Source organism: Pituophis catenifer, unplaced genomic scaffold, assembly GCF_029215685.1.
Source record: "Pituophis catenifer annectens isolate HBS135680 unplaced genomic scaffold, rPitCat1.0.hap2 SCAF_8, whole genome shotgun sequence".
In the NCBI taxonomy this organism is placed as follows: domain Eukaryota; kingdom Metazoa; phylum Chordata; class Lepidosauria; order Squamata; family Colubridae; genus Pituophis; species Pituophis catenifer.
Window position 1 is genome coordinate 28,515,359 of NW_027256888.1, and position 24,030 is coordinate 28,539,388.

At 40.3% G+C, this 24,030-nt stretch overlaps 1 protein-coding gene across 1 annotated transcript; it reads right to left on the reverse strand.

The window, feature by feature from the left end:
- Nucleotides 1-767: 767 nt before the first annotated feature.
- Nucleotides 768-18,184, reverse strand: QDPR (quinoid dihydropteridine reductase). Its single transcript, XM_070948281.1, has 7 exons — nucleotides 18,068-18,184; nucleotides 17,624-17,716; nucleotides 15,509-15,605; nucleotides 11,147-11,287; nucleotides 6,636-6,744; nucleotides 5,973-6,056; nucleotides 768-4,184 (listed from the first exon to the last, which is right to left on the reverse strand). Exons 1-7 carry the CDS (start codon nucleotides 18,158-18,160, stop codon nucleotides 4,079-4,081), a joined length of 723 nt encoding a protein of 240 aa, XP_070804382.1. The 5' UTR covers nucleotides 18,161-18,184; the 3' UTR covers nucleotides 768-4,078.
- Between the last annotated feature and the right edge of the window lie 5,846 nt (nucleotides 18,185-24,030).

Below are 24,030 nucleotides of genomic sequence, written 5' to 3' on the forward strand. Positions count from 1 at the left end.
ATCTGAGAAATGCAGGATATTGGCTAGACTGAGGCACTCTTGGAGACCATTTCAAACCACCTCATGATCCTGTACATATCAGAAAGAAATAGAATTTGGATGACTAAGACTTTTGGGAAGCGGGCAATTATCTCTCCTTACTGGCATTTTCAAACTAAGGATTTTTTTTCTATTTTGCCTTCAGCATCACTACACAGAAAATTATCTAAAATCCTATTTGAAAAACATGTTTGTCTGTGTTAAACAGGAAATGTTGAAACAGTTGAACATGTTATTTTATTATATATCATCTATAAGGATATTCATAACGCTTATATACTGCCTTTTACATCAGTATCCTTGTGCAGTCTTACAATATTTATTCATTAAATAAATGTATTTAATACAAATACTTACATGTTTGTCATTTTGCAGATTGTAAATCATAAGAAATAGCTTATCCAATGTGAAGATAAATTTTCAAGGTGCATTTGAGGAAAAGCACCAAATAGCAATAGCATTTAGACTTATATACTACCCCATAGTGCTTTACAGCACTCTCTGGGCAGTTTACAATGTCAGTGTATTGCACACAGCAATCTGGCTCCTCACTCTCGGAAGGATGGAAGGCTGAGTCAATTTCGAGCCCTGTCAGGATCGAACTCCAGGCTGTGGGCAGTTAGCCTGCAATACTGCATTCTAACAACTGCACCACCAAGGCTCATAAAAGATCACAAAAGACCAAAACAAACAAACAAAAAATCACAAAAGACCAATTAGACTGTCTCCTGTTAAGTATATTTATTCAGTATACATTCTATATGGCGATAACAATATTTTGACTATTTCACTCTTTTAAGGCTCAATTTTAAGTAGCTACATATTAGAGAGTATTCATTAAGTTGTTTGTGGATGGGTAGGCCCCACTGATTCTTATAGTTGCCCGGGGAGGTAAAAGTAGAAACTGCTGAATCTACAAGACACTTTAGGCTTGTCAATGTTGGAGGTTTACAATGAAGTATTATTAGAAGCCAAGATATCAAAGACTTGGATGGAAGCAAACCTCACTTTAATACTGAAAAAAGATTCAGACTTAACACAGATAAAAAATTATAGGCCAATATCATTATTAAATGTAGACTATAAAATATATGTGTCAATAGTAGCAGAGAAACTAAAAAGATTCTTGAATAAATGTATACACTTAGACCAGAATGGATTTTTACCTAAAAGACAAATTAAAAATAATATGAGAATTCTCTTGAATACGTTGGAGTATTAGGAAGTACATTCTGAAAAACAAATGTTGTTGATTTTTTTAGATGCACAGAAAGAATTTGACAATGTGAATTGGCAATTTATGTTATTACAATTAAAATATATGGACTTTGGTGAAAAATTTACTAATATGATTAAGGCAATATATATTCTAAACAAACTGTAAAGGTGATGGTTAATGGGAACATGATAGAGAACTTTAATATAAAGAAAGGCAAAGACAAGGATGTCCTTTGTCCCCTTTACTATTTATATTAACACTGGAAGTGCTAAACAGAAACATTAGACAAGACTCAGAAATAAAAAGTACGGAATTTAAAAAAGAAAAAAAAATTATAGGCATTTGCAGATGACCTGTATTTATTCTAGAAGAAACGCAAGAAACTGGACCCAAATTAATAAAAAAATAGAAGAATATGGTGAAGTTGCAGGATTGAAAATAAAGAAAAGACCAAGGTATTAGTCAGAAATGTTATAAACAACAAAAAGAATTGATGTCAAAATACATTTGGCAAGGGAAAAGAACAAGATTGAAAATGTTACAAGACTCTAAAAACAAAGGGGGGGGGGTTGGGCTGCCAGACTGGGAGTTATATTATCAGGCCTCTGCATTTACATGGGTGAAAGGCTCTGTTTTAGGCCCAGTACTCTTCAACATCTTCAATGATTTGGATGAGGGGAAAGATGGGGAACTCATCAAATTTGCAGATGACACCAAGATAGCAGGACTAGCCAACAGTCCAGAAGATAGGCTTAAGATACCGAAGGATCTTGACAGACTAGAACATTGGGTGCTATCTAACGAAATGAAATTCAATGATGAAAAAAGTAAGGTTCTACATTTAGGCAAGAAAAACAAAATGCACAGGTACAGTATATGTAGTACCTCACTCAATAGTAGTAACTGTGTGCGGGATCTTGGAATCCTAGTGGGCAATCATTTAAATATTAGCCAGCAGTGTGCTGCAGCCGCCAAAAAAGCCAACACAGTTTTAGGCTGCATAAACAGAGGGATAGAATCAAGATCACATGAAGTGTTAATACCACTTTATAATGCCTTGGTAAGGCTACACTTGGAATACTGCATCCAGTTTTGGTCGCCACGATATAAAAAATATGTTGAGACTCTAGAAAGAGTGCAGAGAAGAGCAACAAAGATGACTAGGGGACTGGAGACTAAAACATATAGACAATGGTTGCTGGAACTGGGTATGTCTAGTTTGATGAAAAGAAGGACCGGGATGACATGATAGCAGTGTTCCAATATCTCAGGGGCTGTCATAAAGAAGAGGGAGTCAAGCTATTCTGCAAAACACCTGAGGGTAGAGCAAGAAGCAATGCATGGAAACTAATAAAGGAGAGAAGCAACTTAGAACTAAGGAGAAATTTCCTAACAGTTAGAACAATTAATCAGTGGAACTACTTGCCTCCAGAAGTTGTAAATGCTCCAACTCTGGAAGTTTTTAAGAAGAGATATGATAACCATTTGTCTGAAATGGTATAGGGTTTCCTGCCTAAGCAGGAGGTTGGACTAGAAAACCTCCAAGGTCCCTTCCAACTCTGTTATTCTATTTTCTATTCTATTTTCTCTTCCCTTCTCTTCCTTCTGCCCTGAATCAAGAATGGTAGGGAACATGTAGACTTAAAAACCCTTAGCTACAATTTAGCAACATCACTGGTGTGGGTTGAAGAATTCATCTGAAGGATTACTCTCCCGAGAAATAATAATGTCAACAGCCTTCTTTATGCACATGATAGCAGGAATATGCCAGATATACCAGCCCTGAGAACTGGCACTCTGCACTGACAATTTTTCATTGCTTTTAAGGCAAATGACAGTAACAATAATGTCCATGTTAAATGGGCTCTTCTAAATATCCCCTTCTTTCTGCATTTGTAAAGAAACTTCAGAAAGTATTTGGGAATGAAGAATTAAGTGACAGCACTTACATTCTCTAGGTTGTATTTAGTGAAATGGGAAAGTATTTTTTGTGAAATGGGAAGGTAGAATACATACTCTTGTTTTGTTCTTGGTCTTTGTGGAACCTCTTGACATAGTCATAGTTATTCAAAGACAGTAACTGTATTGCATCTTTGATCAGAATTACCGTATTTTTCAGAGTATAAGACGCTCCGGAGTATAAGACGCACATTAGTTTTTGGAGATTGTCTCTGCCTACCAGCATCCATCGATATTCATCTGGCTAGCATCCTTATAGCAAACAGCAAACAGCCTGGTCAGCTTCAGCAACATTAGGTGTATAAAACGCACAATTTTCATTCACTTTTTTGGGGGGGAGGGGTGTGCGTCTTATACTCCAAAAAATACAGTAATATATGACAACTAAGCACAACATCTACCTGGGTAACATTCAAGATGGCCATTCACAGAAATACAAGTATTCTACAAGAAGACGATTTTCCATTCACAGCATCCTCACCTATAAATGAGGATAGGGATGCCCCAATGCAAGCCTCATTCTTCTGTACTTGCACACCAAGATCAGATACAAATACATAAGTTGTGGGATTTGCCACATGAGCCATGTTTTATCATTTGCTTCCCACTTGCTCTCTCTCCCTAGTTTTCATTCTGCAAAATTAAGCTATTAATCCATTTTGAAACTCATTTCTGCATTGATTAAATGCATGATGCCTTGCCCCTTTGAATAATTAAGTCACATTAAGCAAGATAAACACAACTGCAGATCTGGTTCCAAATAAAGCCAGATAATGGCAGGAACAGAAGGTGATCAAATACACTAGACCGATTTTATATCTTTATGATTTCACCCCTATTTGCACAAATATCACTCTTGGGTCAGAGGTGGACCAGTGAAAGTTCAGATTTTCCTCCAGTTGTTACCACTTCAATCAAACTTCCAGAGTCCGGCCGGTTTTTACCGATGATCCAGTCATAAAAAATTCTGGCAGAACAGATGGAAACAGAACAAGTACATGAGTTAGCTTCATTGTAAAGTTTCATATTCCAAATGCTCATTGAGTTTCCATAGTTATTCCATAATTCCCCTATTAATAACGTTCTGAGATAACAAGCTGAAAAGAAATTTGAGTCCCCCATTCAGAGGACCTTGTAAAAGATTGTAATGCAGACGGTTCTATTTTAATGGGCTTGAGATGCATTTCTTTATTTTCCTGGAAAGACAAATGTCCTAAATCCAAAGATTTGTTAAGATGTAACATTATTTTTGTCATGCACAAGAACAACTGTTCTCAGCTTCATCAGGGCTACTACTAAAAGAAGCTAAACCACCTACTACATACAAGGAGATAAATCATAATTATTCCCAATCTACAATTTAAAAGAGGCACTATGAAGTTGAGGTTGGTTTGAGACATCTCAGCTAAAGGAGATTTCTCTTCTGTAGTTCAGCTTATTCTGCTTGCACAAGATAGAAAATATAAATAAATAGATCAGATAAACAAGGTGAACTTGAAGTCCTAGTACACAAGGACAAGTATGATATACAGTAATTAACATTACTGAAACTTGGTGGGATGAAACTCAGGACGAGAATGTACTGATGGAAAGATACAAATTGTTCAAAAGAAAAAAACCTAACAAAAGAGGCAGTGGAGTTGCATTATATGTAAGACATCATTACATCTCTATAGAAATGCATAAAATCAATAAGTTTTCCAGAATGAATATGGGTCAATATAAAAGGAAAAAAGAATGCCATTGCCATAGGTGTATAATACACACACACATACAACCAAGAAGAAATAGGTTGTGTTAGGCCCAGTACACTTCAACATCTTCATAAATAATTTAAATGAGAAGGGGAACTCATCGAATTTGCAGATGACACTAATCTGGCAGGAATAGCCAACAGCCCAGAAGATAGGCTAAAAATTCAGATGGATCTCAACAAACTTGATAGGGCCCAACAAACTGGGCCCTATCTAATAAAATGAAATTCAAAGTAGAGAAAAGTAAGGTTTTATACTTAGGCAAGAAAAATCAAATGTATATGTACAGTTTAGGTAAAACCTAGCTCAATAGCAGTAACTGTGAAAGAATCTTGGAGTCCTAGTGGACAAACACTTAAATATGAGTCATCAGTGTGTGGCAGCAGCCAAAAAAGCCAACGCAATCCTACATTGCATTAACAGCAGAATAGTATCAAGATCATGCGAAGTATTAATAACATTTTATAAAGCCTTAGTAAGACCACTTAGAATATTGAATCCAGTTTTGGACACCATATTATAAAAAAGTTGTAGAGACTCTGGAAAGAGTGCAAAAAAAAGGAACAAAAATGATTAGGGAGCTGGAACTAAAACATATGAAGAACGGTTATAGGAATTGGGTTTGACATGATTGCAGTGTTTCAATATTTGAGGCACTGGCATAAAGAAGAGGAGGGTCAATCTATTTTTCAAAGCACCAAAAGGCAAGACAAGAAACAATAGATGGAAACTAATCAAGGAGAGAAGCAACCTAGAACTAAGGAGAAATTTCCTGACAACTCTGTTATTCTGTTTTTCTTCTGCAATCATGGCCACCATAATGGCTTCCTCCCTCCCCCAACTCACTGTGGACATCCAAGACTCCAAGCATCAATTTGCAGGACACAGATATGTGCAGAACACACGTTTTGTTATTCCACAAATCTCTGAACCAAAATGCATACAACAGATGTTCAAGGTTTCAAACGACTGGGAGCTAGAAAACAGTTTTCTTTGCTCACCCTGCAATGAAATCTAGTGGTGTCCAGGAGCTGAAGTCAGCCTCTGGCATGGATTTCCTGTTCATCGGAGTATCCAAGGTAACCCTGGAACAGAAAATGAGCGAGGGAGAGGGAAAGGGAGAGAGGGAGAGAGAGAGAGAGAGAGAGAGGGAGAGGGAGATAAACTCCTTTGGTCACTGTCTGGTTCATCTGATCAATTCTGCCATCATTTCTTCTGTGCTCTAACAAAAGCATCTGGCTCAACCCAGAATAAAGAGCATATTATTTTTTCAATCCAGTCTCCAGGAAAATGCACTTTCATTCATTACAATCTTCTTGATTAAAGCAGACACGTTACCCAGAATAAAATATTACATCCAAACTTCATCAAAGGTCCAATAGTTTTTTTTCTCCCCCAGATATGGAAAATACAGTTTTTCATAAACTATTTTTTCGCATCTTTGGATTCACAAATCCTGAGATTAAAAATGTCAAGATTGCAGCAGAGACCACATTATCCAAGTCCCACCCTCTTTTTGTATGTGTAGCACATGCCTCTGGATCTAGGCCCAATATTCAAGCTACTTCTCTGTGAGGTTCCAACTCTGCAGGAGCTTGGCACCCAGTGAATTTCAGGCCATCCCTTGAACCACATAACTCCCATGTGATTCCAGAATGACTTACGGAAGGATCGCAACAGCTGCAGTGCCAGGGGGGAGGCCACTGTTTGAACCAGAAAGACTCTGGCAGAGTTGATGGACAGCTCCTTTGGCCATGCCATATGCAATCATTCCTAGAATACAGAATACAAGAGTTGGAAGGGACCTTGGAGGACCTAGTCAAACCTCCTGCTCAAGCAGGAGACTCTATACCAGAGGTGTGAAACTCGATTTATTTGAGAGCCGCATCAGGATTGTGTTTGACCTCAGGGGGCCAGGGGTGGGCATGGCCATGGTGGGCATGCCACGGGACTCAAGTTGGGGGATCACCTGTGGTGGCCAAGTGCCCAAGCAGGACTTCCCTGAGACTCTTCCTCACTCTCATTATAATCTCCTTCCTTCCTTTTTTTCCCTTCCCTTCTTTCTAATTTCTTCTTCCTTCTCCTCTTATTTTTCTTTCCGTGCACTCTTCCCATCTTTTCTTCTTATTCTTTGTCTTTCCTCTTTCCCTTTCTCCTTTCCTGTTTCTTCTTGCATGCTCAAATGCAAAAAGGGAAACATTTCTTTTGTTTTTAGTTTTGACAGCCCTCTGCCAGCCAAAACTGGTGCAGGTTCCCCCTGCACCCTGTTTTCAGCCTGGACGGCATCCTGCGGAACTCTGGCAGCTAAAACAGGGCATGGGCGGGCTGCGCGCAACCCCCCCCCCCGCCCTGTTTACAACCTGGACAGCCTCCTGCAGCACTCTGGCAGCAAAAACAGGGTGCGGGCAGGTCATGCGTGGCCCCGTGCCCTGTTTTTGCTAGCAGAGCCACCGCAGGCCGGTCCTTTGCTAGTCCAGTCTCTTCTCAAAAGCCTCCAGTGATGAAGCATCCACAATTCCTGAAGACAAGCCATTCCGCTGGTTATTTATTCTCACAGTTAGGAAATTTCACCTTAGTTCTAGGTTGCTTCAACCCCGTCTATCTCTTCTCTGTCAGTAAGAATTAGATCCAGTATAGCTGTCCCTCTAGTTCCCTCCTCTAACTTTTGGCTACAAAGTTGTGAACTAGATTGGTTAGGAACCTGTTCGATCTCTCACTAGATGCAGAGTTTGTCTCCGAGTTGATATCAGAGCAGTTAAAGTATGCCATTACTGCTGTGCTGTATTTCCTATATACATTTGTTAACACGTTAGCAAAAAGTTCGTCTATTTCTTCTGCTTGGTTGGGGGGCTTTAATACATATGGGTCAATATAAAAAGGAAAAAAATGCCATTGTCATAGGTGTATACCAGGGATGAAATGCTCCCGGTTTGGACTGGAATGCCCGATCCGGTAGCGATGGCGGCAGGTGGTTCGGAGAACCGGTAGCAAAAATCCCTGCGCCCCCCCATGCCCAGCTGAGCCGTGCGATCATCAGAGGCTGTATTTTTTTTACTTTTAAAAGCATTTTTTCTACAACCTCTTCGGCCGAAAAAATGTTTTAAAAGTAAAAAAAAAAAAGCCTCTGATGATCTCACTGCTCAGCTGGGATCATCAGAGGCTTCTAAAAGCTTTTTTTTCTGCAACCTCTTTGGCCGAAGAGGTTGTAGAAAAAAAAATGCCTTTAAAAGCCTCTGGTGATCCCAGCTGAGTTGCCCGATTGTCAGAGGCTTCTAAAAGCATTTTTTTCTGCAACCTCTTAAGGTTGTAGAAAAAAGGCTTTTAAAAGTAAAAAAAAAAAAGTTGGTCACGCCCACCTCACATTACCACCACCCCACCAAGCCACGCCCACAGAACCGATAGGAACAAATTTTAGATTTCACCCCGGTGTATACTATTTTTTTTCCTTTTACATTGACCCATATGTATTCTAGGTGGTTTTCATCCTTGTTTTGTGCATTTCTGTACAAAAATGATCTCTTACATATAATGCAACTCCACCTCTTTTTTTATTACATCTGTTTCTTTGAATAGTTTGTATTCACGAATGAAGGTCAATATATCCCAGGATAATGTTGCAGGAGCCAATTGGGGTCGGTCAGCGGTACCAGAGGTTTTGTCTTCCAAGCTTTCAGACTTGTGCTGGAGCCATCTTCAGAGAACTACTCTCTGTCTGTGTTATTTATAGTGCCTGTTGTATGTGGCTTTTTAGATGTTGATTGGAGTGTGTTGATGACTGGCTTTTAAGTCATCGGCTGTCGTTTGTTTGTGCTGTCCAGCCCTTGCCTTCTACATACTTGATAGGCTGGTGGTAAATCAGCACTCCTGCTAACTGATGAGGGCTGTTTACTAGGTTTCAATCACTTCCCTGGCTGTTTTTGTGCCTGTTTGTCCAACAATCTTAGTAGCTGCAGCATTGAATGTATATCCTTGTTCATTGCGGTGTGAGATTACCAATGAATTCAGGTCTCCTCGTCTGATTTCTTGCTTATATTCTTGCAATCTGGTGGTTAGCTTCCTTCCCATCTGTCCTACATAGTCACTAACTTAACAACTGCAATGATTCACTTAATAACTGTGGCAAAAAAGGTCATAAAATGGGGCAAAGCTCATTTAACAAATGTTTCACTTAGCAACATAAATTTTGGGCTCAAATATGGTTGTAAGTTGTGGACTACCTGTATATTTAGAGCCGAGGTGGAACAGTGGTTAGAGTGCAGCACTGCAGGCTACTTCAGCTGACTGCTAGCTGCAGTTTGGCAGTTCAAATCTCACCAGCTCAAGGTTGACTCAGCCTTCCAACCTTTCGAGGTCAGTAAAATAAAGACCCAGATGTTTGGGGGCAATGACTCTGTAAACAGCTTAGAAAGGGCTGTAAAAGAACTATGAAGTGGTATATAAGTCTAAGTGCTATTGCTATTTCTTAACCATTCAACCCCAGGACCTTGGATTTTTCTGTTTTCCACAGAAATAGTCTTGATCGCAACAATATCTTCCTCAGTCATTTCATGGTTAAGAATAAAGTTTGACTTTCAGCCTGTTATGAAATGCACCTTACTGTGGAATCCCACCACATCAGATGGCCTCTGGAAGCCCACCTGTCATTGCATCAGTGTGGGAATATAAGAGCAAGGTTAAGAAATGACTTGCAAATATGTTAACTTTAACTATCATTTTAATATATTATGGACTGTTTCATGTTGCTGTTTTAGTGGGGTTTTGTAACCCATTAAAAAGTAGTATTTAGCATTAAATATCAATGCTTCAAATTTTGTTTTACAGATAGTCCTTGATTTACAGCCATATTTGCTGTTAAGTAATCCGGTTATTAAGTAAGGAATCACTTGACCCATTTTTATAACCTTTTTTTGCTATAGTTCTTAAGCAAGACATCATGTTACTGCAACTTGTGATCTCCCCTGCCAGTTCCCCATTAACTTTGCCTTGTTGAAAGGGGAAGGTTGGGACGGTCACAAATATGATCACATGACTGCAGGATGCTGTAACTGTTATAAGTTTGCCAAGTGCCCAGTTGCAATCACATGCCTGCTGGGATGCTGCAACAGTTAGTATGAGGATCTATCATAAGTCATTTTTTTTCAGTGCCATCATAACTTCAAATGGTCACTAAATGAATGGATGTAAGTTGAGGACTATCTGTATTACAAAATGAACCAATGAATTTATTAAACTATTCCATATTTATGAATTTAGATTGGATTTCCCTTCCTTCCTTCCTTCCTTCCTTCCTTCCTTCCTTCCTTCCTTCTTTCCTTTCCTTCCTTCTACCTACCTACCTACCTACCTACCTACCTACCTACCTACCTACCACAAAACTGGTTTATGTATTCTGCTACTGAACCTGGATACTTTTCTTCTTAAGTGAAGGAAACAATGTAAATTGTAACCCAATTACAAATCTAAATTCATTTAGAATCAAAAACCTTATTTGATTGTGGATATCCTACAATATATTTCAGACACTACTCTATTAAGGAAAATAGGAATCCTTAATCCTCTACCTTTTCTTTGAGCTGGAGGTCTGTATATAAAAGCAGATTCCCTGGTCTGAACTAGAATCTGCCAATTCAGCAAAAGATAGTGAAAACTCCTAGCATTTCAAAGACTGGGCTTTTTTCATTTGCAATTTTTAAAATGTTATTAACATTGATTTGATTACAGAACTCACTGTTTCAATATTGAAAGCACAGCATTTCTGTAGACTTTATATAGACACAAAACTACAAATAGGGCCAGGTCTATTTTGTAAGGATTGAGTCAGAGGGTTGATGGTCATTTGTCTTTGAAGCAAGAAAATACAAAGGTCTAATTCAAAGTAAACAAGCAGAATCAGCATTATTACTTAAGGAACAAAATATAAGCTTAGGTTTTAGCCTTTTTGCAGCTTATATTCAAGCTAAAGCGCTTTCTGTACAAGCTAAAAAAAGCCTTTCATGAACATACATACATTCTTCTCCCAAATATTTTCTTAAACTATACACTCAACCCTAACAGAATTTTAAAATTGTCATGGAGGACAGAATTTCTACAACTGAAATTTCCAATCTGAGTATTAAAGGCTAAGGAAAATGTTGACCAAACGAACATGCACACACCAGGAACATTCCCATTTTACCTGGAGTTCCAGCTAATGCTGCTTTTGCACCTGTTAAAGTCAATAGCCCCCCTTCCTTCAGGTATTTGGTAGCCAAATGAGTAGAGATGGTTGATGTCCAAACACTTTGCTTCCACATCAGGTCACAATTTTTGTATAAAGCTAAGGGAAGATATGAAAAACTTTAGACATCATGAAACATATCCACCTTCTGGAGAGAGCATCACCAACTGTTCTCTCTTAGCCAGATAAGGTCTTGTTCTGCAGAAGACAGTTGAGAACAGCTCCCTAGTTTAGCTGCCAGGTATGAAATAGGAATTTAACTCCAACCTGCCCAGTCAGATACCTGTGGGTTTAACAATGGGATGGTCATATATTAAAAAAAAACTGGTAGCATTCAGACACCTGTAGCATTCAAAGCAAGTCTCAGAACATCTAGATCACTCTCCCAGTTCAAAAATAAATTGTCAATTGCAATCTTATTTTGTTCATTTCACACCACTTCTTTTTAATCTGATTTAAATCTAATGATACACTGATGACTCAATCCTGCTTCAAATTTAGACGCTCCCCTATTAACCATCTGGTTTCCCGATACGGACAGGAGTGAAGGACAGAAAACGTACACCAATGCCTTTGATCAACTTCATAGTTTACTAACTCCATTTCCCATAACCTCCAAACTGGGCCTTAAATCTTCTTACAAACTACGATTTAAAGTTGAAGGAGGCAATTTTATTTTGCAGGAAGCACATTAAACAATCCCAAGTCTGCAGTTCAACCATTACACAAAAATTTCATTTGAACAATATGAACTGTTTCTACTCACATCAGATATGTAAAGGGAGGATCCACACTAACCTATTGCTGCCCTACAAGGCACACACAAATCTTTTTTCTTAAATATTATGCTTATGCCAAGGGTTTGGAATATAAACCACATCTGAGAGCCAGTGGTTAAGGTGCTGGCCAAGGAACCAGGAGACCTGAATTCTAATGCTGCCTTATGCATGAAAACTGGCTGCATGACTTTGGGCTAATCACCAGGAGACTTTAAGTCCTAGTCCAGGGGTCGGCAACCCATGGCTCCAGAGCTGCATGCGGCTCTTTGGGCCCTCTGCTGCAGCTCCCTGTCCCATCACTGGTTCACCCCTCTTATTTCTTTTTTTTACTCCAGCCCGAAGTGCAGGAAGCGAAGGCTGCCTTACGCACAAATGTGGCATGAAGGCAGATACAGGGCAGCTTCGCTCCTGCACTCTCCTCCCCCCGAGCCGAGAGCGTGCGCACGTGTGGGGACACGCTCAAGCGAGTGCCAAAGCGCAGCAAAGGCACGTGCAAGATGGGCGGCCGCTTGCTTAGGAGGGTCTTAACAGGACGCGGCTTCTCTCCTGCACTAATGATCCGGCCATTACCGGATATCCTCCTCCCACTCTCGTGACGCCCTGGCTGTGGCTGAGCCGAGAGCGTGCGCACGTGCGGGGAGACCCTCCTCAAGGAAGCACTGAAGCTTGGGAAAGGTGTGTGTGGGGCAAGCAGCGGCTCGCTTGAGTGTCTCCCCACGTGTGCGCATGCTCCTGGCTCAGCCACAGCTGGCCAGGGCATCACAAGAGTGGGAGGAGGAGCGTGCAGGAGTGAAGCTTCCCTGTATCTGCCTCTGTGCCACATTTGCATGTAAGGCAGCCTTCGCTTCCTGCCGCTTCGGGCTGGACTCCACACTTGGCTGAAGAGTTGCTGGGGGTGGGGGATGAAAAGGCAAGGCGATGGCCAGAGCATTAGTGCAGGAGAGAAGCCGTGTCCTGTTAAGACCCTCCTAAGCAAGCAGCCACCCACCCTGTGTATGCCTTTGCTGCACTTTGGCGCTCACTTGGGGTCTCCCCATGCGTGTGCAGCCGGCTCAGCCACGGCCAGCCAGGGCATCACGAGGGGAGGACGGTCACCCAAAGGGAGGGGGAGACACACACACACACACACACATATACGGAGAGAGAGGGAGAGAAAGAGACATAGAGACACATAGAGTGATACATAGAGAGGGAGAGAGAGATACAGTGGAAGAGAGGCATGGGGGGAGAGAGGGGGAGATAGGGAGAGAGAGAATGGTTTTGTGGCTGGGTAGGCATGGCTAGGGGATCATGTGACTGGGTGGGAGTGAATGACATCGAGTCAGCCATGCCCACCCAGGTTTTGTGGCTCCAATGTTTTTTTTCTGTGGGAAACGGGTCCAAGTAGCTCTTTGTGTTTAAGGTTGCCGACCTCTGTCCTAGTCCCACATTAGGCATGATAGCCGGGCAGGTGACTTTGGGTCAATCACTCTCTTAACCACCTCATAACAGTTGTTACTGTGGGGAAAATAGGAGGAGGAAGGTGTATTATATATGTTTACCACTTTGAGTTACTTACAGTGCATTCAGAAAGTATTCAAACCCTCTTTACTTTTGTCAATTTTGTTATGCGAGAGCCTGATTCTATTGAAATTCATTTTTTTCTGATTAATCTACACTTAGTATTCCATACTGACAAAGTGAAAACAGAATCTTAGAAATGTCTGTGAACTTATTAAAAAGAAAAAACTGAAATATCACATTGGCGTAAGTATTCAGACCCTTTGCAACAACACATGAAATTTAGCTCTGGTGCCTCCCATTTCTCTTGATTGTTGTTGACATGTTTCTACACCTTGATTGAAGTCCACTTGTGATAAATTAAATTGATTGGATATGATTTGGGAAAGCACACACCTCTATATAGAAAACCTCACAGCTGACATATTGCACAAAGCCAAAGCCATGAGGCTTTTTCAAAGGAACTGCCTGCAGAGCTCAGAGTGCAGGATTATTGCAAGGCACACATCTGGGGAAAGCTACAATAAAATTTCTGCTTAGATTCCTAAGAGCACAGTATCCTCCATAATTCTCAAATGGAAGAAGTTTGGCACAACTAGGACTCTTCCAAAAACTCACCCAGTCAAACTGAGCAATTCAGGTGAAGGGCCTTAGTAAGAGAGGTGACCAAGAACCTAATGGTCTCTCTGACTAAGTTCCAGAGATACTGTATGGAGATGGCACAGAGTTCCAGAAGGACATCCATCATTGCAGCCTTCTACCAATCTGGGCTTTATGGTAGAGTGGCTAGACAGAAGTGTCTCCTCAGTGCAAAACACATGAAAGCCTGCTTGGAGTTTGCAAAAAAGCATCTGAAGAACTTTCAGATTGTGAGGTACAAGATTCTATGGTCTGATGAAACCAAGATTGAAGAGTTTGGCCTCAATTCTAAACATTATGTCTGGAGAAAATCAGGCACTGCTCATCACCTGGCAGAATCGTGCTTGTGAGGGTGTTTTTCAGCAGCAGGGACTGGGAGACTGGTCAGGGTTGAGGGAAAGCTGAATGGAGCCAAGTACAGGGATATTGTCAATGAAAACCTTTTCCATAGTGCTCAAGACTGGGAGGTTCACTTTCCAACATGACAATGATCCTAAGCATACAGCCAAGACAATATAGGAGTGGCTTAGGGATAACTCTGTGAATGTCCTAGAATGGCCCAGCCAGAGCCCTGACTTGAACCCTATTGAACATCTCTGGAGGGATCTGAAAATGACTTTCCACCGACAGTCGCCATCCAACCTGACTGAACTTGAGAGGATTTGCAAGGAAGAATGGCAGAAAATCCCCCAATCCAGGTGTGCAAAACTTGGGTGTGCATCATACCCCAAAAGATTCAAGGCTGTAATTTCTGCCAAAGGTGCTTCAACAAAGTACTGAGTGAATACTTATGCCAGTTTGATATTTCTCGTTTTTTTCTTTTTAATAAATTTACAGACATTTCTAAAATTCTGTTTTTACTTTGTCATTATGGGGTAGTGAGTATAGATTAATGAGAAAAAAATTAATTTGAACAACTATAGAATCGGTCTGCAGCATAACAAAATGGGCAAAAGTGAAGGGGGTCCAAATACTTTCTGAATGCACTGTAGAAAGTAATAAAGGTGGGATAAAAATCAAGTAAGTAAAATAAAAATCCCAAATGCTTTCTAGTCGCTATCTTTGCAATCATAGGCTTCAGGGCAGACTCAACTGTGCAACACATCCCTACTAAAATGCATTTAAATTTAGAAATCTGTTATAAAGTCTTCTATTTTTCCCCAACAGGCTTTTTTTCCAATGCCAGCCAGTCCAGGACACCACTGGAAGAGAGGAAGCTGATGTTATCCTACAGCTTCTATTGCATCAATGGAAATTCAGGGCTGGAGACATCAGGAAGACATTAAATGGGGGAGCTGCAGCACTCTTTGCTGAGCAGCTCCATCACAGACCAGAAATAGGCCATTCTGAAAGACCATGGGAAAGAGAAAGAAGAGAGCATTGTGTGAACTGCCACCCTTACATTTTGCCTTGGCACTGCCTCCAGCCCATCCACCAGCCACACACAGGATAGCATCCACCTTCTTTTCACCCAGGACTTTTCCAACGTCTTCTGTCACCTTTCAAAAGGCAGAGTTGGAAGAGCAGAGTTACAGAACAAGTATTAGCAACTTTGATTTATAAATATTTCAACCAGTCCTTACCAAAGTAGTACAAAGACTCTGTAAAACAAGATCAATAAATATTTCTCCATATGGAATCGTTAGAAGCCTGGCTTTGTTGGTGTTAAACTTTCAGCAAATTTTAATCTGCAATCTGAAGTCATCTGGCTTTGGCACAGATTTTATTAAATTAAAGTAGCTGGGCTTCTGTTTTCCTCTCTTTCTTCTCTTACTCAGGTATAAAGGAGTAGAAAGAGCTCTACTTGCCTGGTTAACAGAGAGAATTTTCCAAACTCCTTCCCTACCTGCAATAGAGAATCTTCATGCTTTTTTCACCATTTTGCTGTTATTAACAAGATTGGGAATTAGTAAAATTACAAATATGAAAATAACAGAAAACGGGATTCTAAGGGAGGGAAGCATGGTTTCTTTTCCTGGGGAGGGGTGGGGGGGAGGACTCAGGTGTCACTTTGGTATGAAGAAGATGCCTCAAAACTTGTTTGGGTGAGCAAGACTGAGCGAGTTACAAAACAGGTTTTGGAAAGCTACTGGGAAAAATAAGACTGACTGTTTCGGGAGTGAAATAGGACAGAAAGCTGCAGAGCAGATGCAAATGTTGTAACTAATGGAACTGGGAATTTTGCAAAACTTTTCATGGTCTTTTTTTCCTGAATTTTCATCTCGTTAACATGCATGAACCATACTTCCCTACCTCTAAATAGGAGCAAGAATGCAAAGCATAATGCTTAATGTAAGCCTGTGTTTTGTAAGGCTGGTCTGGCCCTCTTTTTCCATTCTCTGTTGCGGATCTCTCACAAGCAGTGGCTGAGCATGCACCAAAAATATTACTTCCAAGAGGACTTTCAAAAAAATCAGGACAGCAACTTTGATGGCATCACAGGAAATCCTTTACATTTTAATAGGCACTGAAAATACAGGTAGTCCTTGACTTAGACCACAATTGAACCCAAAATTTCCATTGCTAAGCTTACAGTTAAGTAAGTTGTGCTCCACTTTACGATCTTTCTTGCCACAATCAAGTTAGTAACGTGATTGTTAAGTGAATCTGGCTTCTCCTTTGACTTTGCTTGTCAGAAAGTCACAAAAGGGATCACATGACCCTGGGATACTGCAACCGTCATAACTATGAACTAATTGCCAAGCGCCCAAATATTGATCATATGACCATGGGGAAGTGCAATGGTCATAAGTATGAGAAACTTCCCCAGTTTTTCAGTGCCACTGTAATTGAACAGTCACTAAACAAATGGCTGTAACTTGAGGATTACCTATATATCACATCTAAGGGAGGCCTATGTGGCACAAGTTGGACTCTGGCATGTGGTATTATGTTTTCCCTTTTCTCCAACATACCAATCAATGCAAAATTCGCAGGTTACAATAAGTCTAACTCCTGTAATGGAGTAAACAGTTGTGAAATGTTTCTTCAGGGTTTCCAACACTGGCACTTTACCAGCCACATGACAGGCAAAACTTCAATCAGAATACTGTCCACCAATCAACGCCTCCTAATTCTTATGGATATTGTGGGAGAACAGAGATGTTATTTATGGTAGTCAAAAATGAGAAGTCTAGTAGTGTCTTTTCAGAATGATTTTTCATTTCAATGCCTTCATATTTGTTCCTCAGAAAAGATGCTACCAGACTCCACCTGATTTTGGAAAGATTTAGAACAGGGTTTCCCAACCTTGGCAACTTTAAAATGCACTGATTTCAATTCCCAGAATTCCCCAGTCAGAATGAGATTTAGGACAATTAGGAGAAGTGATTGATTATCTGCTATCAAATTTGTGTCTTAACAGCTACAAAGATTTTTGTTCCTAATCTGGCAGAGATGGAACACATTTGTTGACCAATCCCAAATTTTTCAAGCTTTGCTTAGGAAGCTGAAGTCAACATTTCCGCTCTTTTCCAATCACAAAGCGCCTAAAAACTTGAGCTCGTTTTTTTTTTACCTGCTCTGCTTGTTCCACAAACGAATCGCCCATTTGCACCACGACGTTGGCGCTTGCCTCTTGGTTTTCTGCTAAATCAATGCTGAGCACCCACTGCGGGGGAGAACACAGACACACACCCCAAGATTTTGTTTTGTTTTGATGTTTTCAAACAGGGCTGCATTTGCCCCAAAGCTGGGCGGCAAGAGAGCGAAGCACTTCGTTGCAACCGCCTCTCCGCCCCCGGCCGCTCTTTTGCTAAGGGCAGCGCGGCTTCTCTCCCGGGCCAGAAGTGTGCAACACCTTTCCGTGTGCGTTCCTTCCTTTGCACAGCGGCCTCCCCACCACCGCCCCCCCCTTGCATGCGAAGGTGTAGGAAAGCCGCCTTCTCCAAGGTTTCTTCCACCGAAGCCGAAGTCCACAGACCAACTTTTGCCAACCTTTCCGCACCCCCCAGCCCTTTACCCAGTTCTTCGCACGCAGGTGCCGCACGCAGGCTGAGCCCAGCGCTCCCCTACCGCCGTATACCAAAGCCCGGGAGGCCTCTCCCGCTGCCATGACCGCTGCTCCGACGACAAGCGTTCGTGGTGAAAGGGAAGCAGAAGGCGGGCGCCCGAACTCTCCGCCCCCGATAGGTTGGTTAAGTGGCGGAAAAGGAGGCACGGCCCCTGCTAGGCGATCCTGGTTTCTCTCTTCCGTACAGTCAGGGAGGGGGGAGTGTCCAGACCTGTGCTTGTCAATCTCGCCAACTTCAAGCGGCGGGGACTTCATCTCCCAGAATCCCCCAGCCAGCACGCTGCTGCAGGGAATCTGGCAGGAAGCTGTGCACAAATCCTCCAAGGGTGTGAGGTTAATCCTGGCAAGAGCTTGCATCTGAGGGTAGGCAAGAAGCAATGGATGGAAGATCATTAAAGAGAGATCCAGTCCAGAACTAATGAGAAATTTCCTGACAATGAGAATAATTAAGTACAATAGCTTGCATTCCAGAGTTGTGGGTGCTCCAGCGCTGGAGGTTTTAAAGAAAATACAGAATAACAAAGTTGGAAGGAATCTTAAAGGTCTTCTAGTCCAACTCCTTGCTCAAGCAGGAGAATCTATCATTTTGAACAAATGACTATCCAGTCTCTTCTTGAAAACCTCCAGTGATGGCGCACTCACAACTTTTGGAGGCAAGCCATTCCATTGGTTAATTGTTCTCACTGTTAGGAAATTTCTCTTTAGTTCTAAGTTGGTTCTCTCCTTGATTAGTTTTCATCTGTAGCCATTTGTCCAGGATGATACAAGGACGTCTTGGTTGGATGAGAAAGTCCTATGATTCTAAAGAAATGTTGCCAATGGGGTCAAAGGTCAGGGGACTTAAGGGACTGGAGGCTAAAACATACGCTGAACAGTTGCAGGAACTGGACATGGCTAGTCTAGTGAAGAGAAGGACCAGGGAGATAGGATAGCAGTGTTCCAATATTTGAGGGGCTGCCAGAGAGAGGAAGGGGTCAAGCTATTTTCCAAACCACTTGAAGGCCAGACAAGAATAATAGATGGATGGAAACCTGGAAATAAGGATACATTTTCTGATAGTGAGAACAATCAACCAATGCCTTCAGAAGTTGTGGGAGCTTCATCACTGGAAGCTTTCAAGAAGAGACTGGACTTCCATCTGTCAAAAATGGTGTAGGGTCTAGTGGGTGGGGGGTTGGACTAGATGACCTATAAGGTCCCTTCTGTCAGCTCTCCAAAAGCCTCTTTTTTTCTGAGAAAGATTAAAACTGCCTTGATTTTGAGTCATTACAACCTCCTGAATTGAATTCAATTGGGCTGAATTAAGCTCCAGATATTTTGCCATATGTTGGTAACAATATCGAAATAATGTAGCTTTGCTTTTGTTCTAGGACAGTGGTCAGCAAACTCATTAGTCAACAGAGCCAAATATCAACAGTACAACAATTGAAATTTCTTTTGAGAGACAAATTTTTTAAACTTAAACCATATAGGTAGGTACATTGTTATTAACTTAATTAGTTCTTTTTAACTACAATTAAAAAGTAGGGGGAGGGGGATACAACACGCAGAGGGCCAGGTCCGCTCCCGTTCACCTCCCCACACTTGTTTACCCGTCCCAGAGAGCTCGGGCTACGCCTCCCTCTGACCCAGCCGCCTTCCTTGCTGGTATCGCTCCTGAGCGAACTCTTCTGTCTTCGGCTGTTGCAAAGAAGCGGCAGCTCTGGGTGCACCATGCCCGCTTCGTTCTCTTTGAGAGCTGCTTTGCACCTTGTTTGCAAAGCAACTCTCAAAGAGAACGAAGCGGGCATGGCTCACCCAGAGCTGCTGCTTCTTTGCAACAGCCGAAGACTTTTTCCGCTTGGAGCTCCAAGTTGCGGGGGGGGGGGGGCGGCTGCAACACTGGCAGCTTCAGTGGGCTCCTTCCCTCAGTGGTTTGTTTTCTTTTACCTAATTAAAGACTGCTCTGCGCCTTTTGATCTTTCTACCCAGCCACTGGCGCACAGCGCCGAAAAGACCTCCGGTCACTGCCGCCATCTTTGCGCATGCGCAGCTTTCTTCTCACCGGCTGAAGGACTTTTCGGCACTTTGTGGACTTTTTGGTATTTTGTGGAAGAGCCACACTCAAGGGGCCAAAGAGCTGCATGTGGCTCGCAAGCCGCGGTTTGCCGACCACTGTTCTAGGATCCTTTTTTTTAAAAAAAAAACTTGAGCCTATACAAGTGGGATTCCCTGAGGTCTCCCATCCCAGCACTAAATATTGCATGCTGTATTCTACTTTCCTGAAGTACACTATGATCTGCTACCTGGATTAACCTGCACAAAAGAAAAAGGAAGCAACCAATTAATGCTTTCTAGTTCTTGCTCATCTGATTAGCCCACATATTCTTCATTTCAGCCCTTCACTTTAGGACAGAGATGCAACCTTTAAATAACAGCACTTCAAGATCTGGTTTTGCCTGGTTCCCACATGGATGCCTTCTCACTGAAACTCAGGTAGCTTGATTATCTCCTCCCCTCTGGCTCCAGGGAAATTGCATTACATATAATCTTTGATTTATAACCATTCATTTAGCAACCAAAGTTACAATGGCACTGAAAAAAGTCACGACTAGTCTCTGGCTTATGATCATTGCAGCGTTACTATAGTGACATGGTCAAAATTCAGGTGCTTGGTAACTGGCATGTATTTAAAACTATTGCAGTGTCATGGGGTCATGTGATTGTCATTTGTGACCTTCCAAAGTTCACTTAAAAACTGCATGATTCACTTAACAACTGCAGTGATTTGCTTAACAGCCATGGCAAAAATATATTGTAAAATCTGGCACAATTTACTAACAGCCACCTTGCTTAGCAACAGAAATTCTGGTCCCAATTGTGGTCGTAAGTGAAGGATTACCATATTCTTTTGTTACTATTGCATTGTTATTGAACCCTGCCTTTTCTTTGGGAGGCCAAAGTGATCCTCCACTGTCCTCATAACAATCTTGGTGGGGCTGCAGGAAAGCAAGAAGCCTTGCTCACCAACTGGACCCTAAGGTTTGAGTCTAACCTCTTTCTCATGAAATGGTCTTGGCTTGCAGCCCCTTGAGACATCCAGAGATCAACCTAACAACTGAACATCTCAGCTGAGATTTCTTGCTCCTTACTTCTCCAAAAGTGGGAGGTTCCAGGGCAGCCTTGTTCAGGGCTTGTAAGGTGCTTTTTTGAAGGAGACAGAAGTAGGACCTTCATGGTTTTCATAAACAGTGCCTGCCATTAGCCAGAATGAGATAGGGGCATTTGGCCAGATAATACAGGTGGTCCTTGACTTACAACCATTTTTAGTGACCAAAGTTACACCATACAGAAAAAGTGACTTATGACTCTTTTTCACAATTATGTCTATTGCAGCATCCTGATAGTCACATGCTCAATATTCAGGTGCTTAGCAACTGGTTCATATATTTTTTTTGTAAAAGTTTTTTTTTTGTTTTTACACAAATGCACAAACAAACATACAATGCATTTTTTCTGAACAGAATATTGGCCGAGTCACATATTTATACAATTTTTGGTCATCTCCAACACAATTTATATATTTCACTTTTTGCCATAATAATCTTTCTCTCTAATTTTTATTAACCAATGTTACCCTTCATCCTAATCTCTAATCTTAATCAAATTCAATTTTTCCCTTTTTTTCTCCAAATTAAAACCCTTAACTTTAAGATCTCACAACATAATGTAATTCCCATATTTCCCTAGATTCCCTTATTCTAATCACAAATATTTTTCTTTGTCAACTTTTCCAAATATTACAATCCAATATTTTACTAAAAGTCACTTAAATATATAACATTACAATCATTCATTTCTTTTCCATTGCTTTTTCAAATATGTATCTGATCTCTTCTTATTAAACAATAAACCAAATTACTTTGCACAGTACATGTTCTTAAATCTTAAATACAATTTTCAATTATTTTTTCAAATATATATATTTATACCGCTTCAACAATATCTTCACTTTTAATTGAGCAGTAAATCTAATTATTCATAATACAATATAATTTCCAATTTTTTAGTTAAATTCCAAAATTACGATTAAAAATGTTCCAATTATTACAGTTTCCCTAGTTATAAAGATCTAAATCCTATTTCAATTCATTTATAAATCAAGGTAATTATCCATTGCTTTATGCTTAATTTAAACAAAATTATAATTAGATACATTCCAAGTATTGCAATCTCAACTGTTGCATTTTCTAAAATTCATTGTATCTATAAATCTAAATGTATTTCTTTCTCCCTTTCTCCCATTTTCTTTTTTTCTTTTCTTCTTTTTCCCCATCTTTTTTTCTCCATTTTAAAATCCTGAACTCTTCTGTTTTGCCCTGTATTCCCCATTACTCATCATCCCTTTTTCTTCCCACTGTTAATCCCACTGTAATCATATGAGTTTTTGTTTTTTCCGTTCCCTCCTTTTTTCTTTCCTTGTCTCTTTCCACCCTCTCTAATTTTATCATTGTTAATCCCAATGTAATCTTTAAGGTTCACTTCTATTACTAGTTTTCTCTTTTCTCCCGATTCTCTTCTCCTTTTCATTATTACTACCCACGTGATCATTTAATTTTTCATGGTCAATATCTTTTCCTTTGTCTTTATCTTCAGTTTCACTTTCTTGCTTCTCATTTGTAGTTTCTTTATCCACTTATTTATTTATTTATTTATTTTTGAATTTTTGAGTATGTTCTAACATGATTTCTGGTTCATCAGGTTTAAGTTTTCCATGCAGCATTATAATCATTTCATTTCATTCTGTTTTCAGTGATATAGACATCATTTTAACCATTTCAATAAATTCCTGCGCCATTTTATTATTTCTGGATTGTTGTTATTCTAATTGTAAGTTTCGTTGTAATCCACCTTCTTTGATTATCAAAGTTGAGCAGCTTGCAGACAAACAAACCCTCCTTAAAAGTTCCCACTGCTCTTATCACTACAAAAGTCCTTCTCTTGTCTTCAAAATAAAAGTTCAATGTTGTAATGTTCTTTTTCCGCCTATAGATGTCCCTCTCCAATCCACAATTCCAATCAACAGCCTAAAGAAGTATCCATTTTGTTTAAAATCCATGTTACCAATCTTTGCCAATTTTTCTCTTCTTTTTTTTCATTTGAGTTTTATTGAGTTTAACAATTAAACAATTCTTATTCAACTCTTGTGCATGACTGTGACCATTTACATATCATCACACTAATTTTCTCCTATACTCTATATAATTTTACAAAATCTACTATCTGTTATTTCCCTTTTTTTCTATCTTCAATCCAATTATACCATTTCTCCCATATTACGTAAAAGTCCGAATCCATCTGTCCTTTAAGTTCCAATGTCATTTTATCCATCTCGGCACAATCTAATATCTTTCTGATTATTAGATATTCGGAGGGTGTGTTCGAACTTCTCCAACATTGCGCAAATGCCAATCTTGCTGCCATTGTCATATGTAGAATAATATATGTTGTCATTTTTTCATATTTCTTTTTCATTATTCCTAGAAGAAACAATTCTGGTGTATATTCTATCTGGAAGCCTGTTACTTCCTGTATCCAACTATGTATTTCAATCCAATATTTTTTGGTTTCAAAGCATAACCACCATGTGTGAAAGAAGGTACCTTGTTTTTGTCCACATTTGGGGTTTAAATTTGGATATATTTTTGCCAGTCTAGAAGGTGCCAAGTACCAACAGTAAAACATTTTATATTGATTTTCTTTATATTTTGCCGATCTGGTTAATTTATAATTTTTGTTCCAAATTATTTCCCAATCCTCTAGTTCGATATTATATCCAATATTCCTAGCCCAGACTATCATAGCTCCTTTTACTATGTCTTCAGTTCTGTCAAATTCTAGTAAATAATTATAAATTTTGGTTATTAATTTTT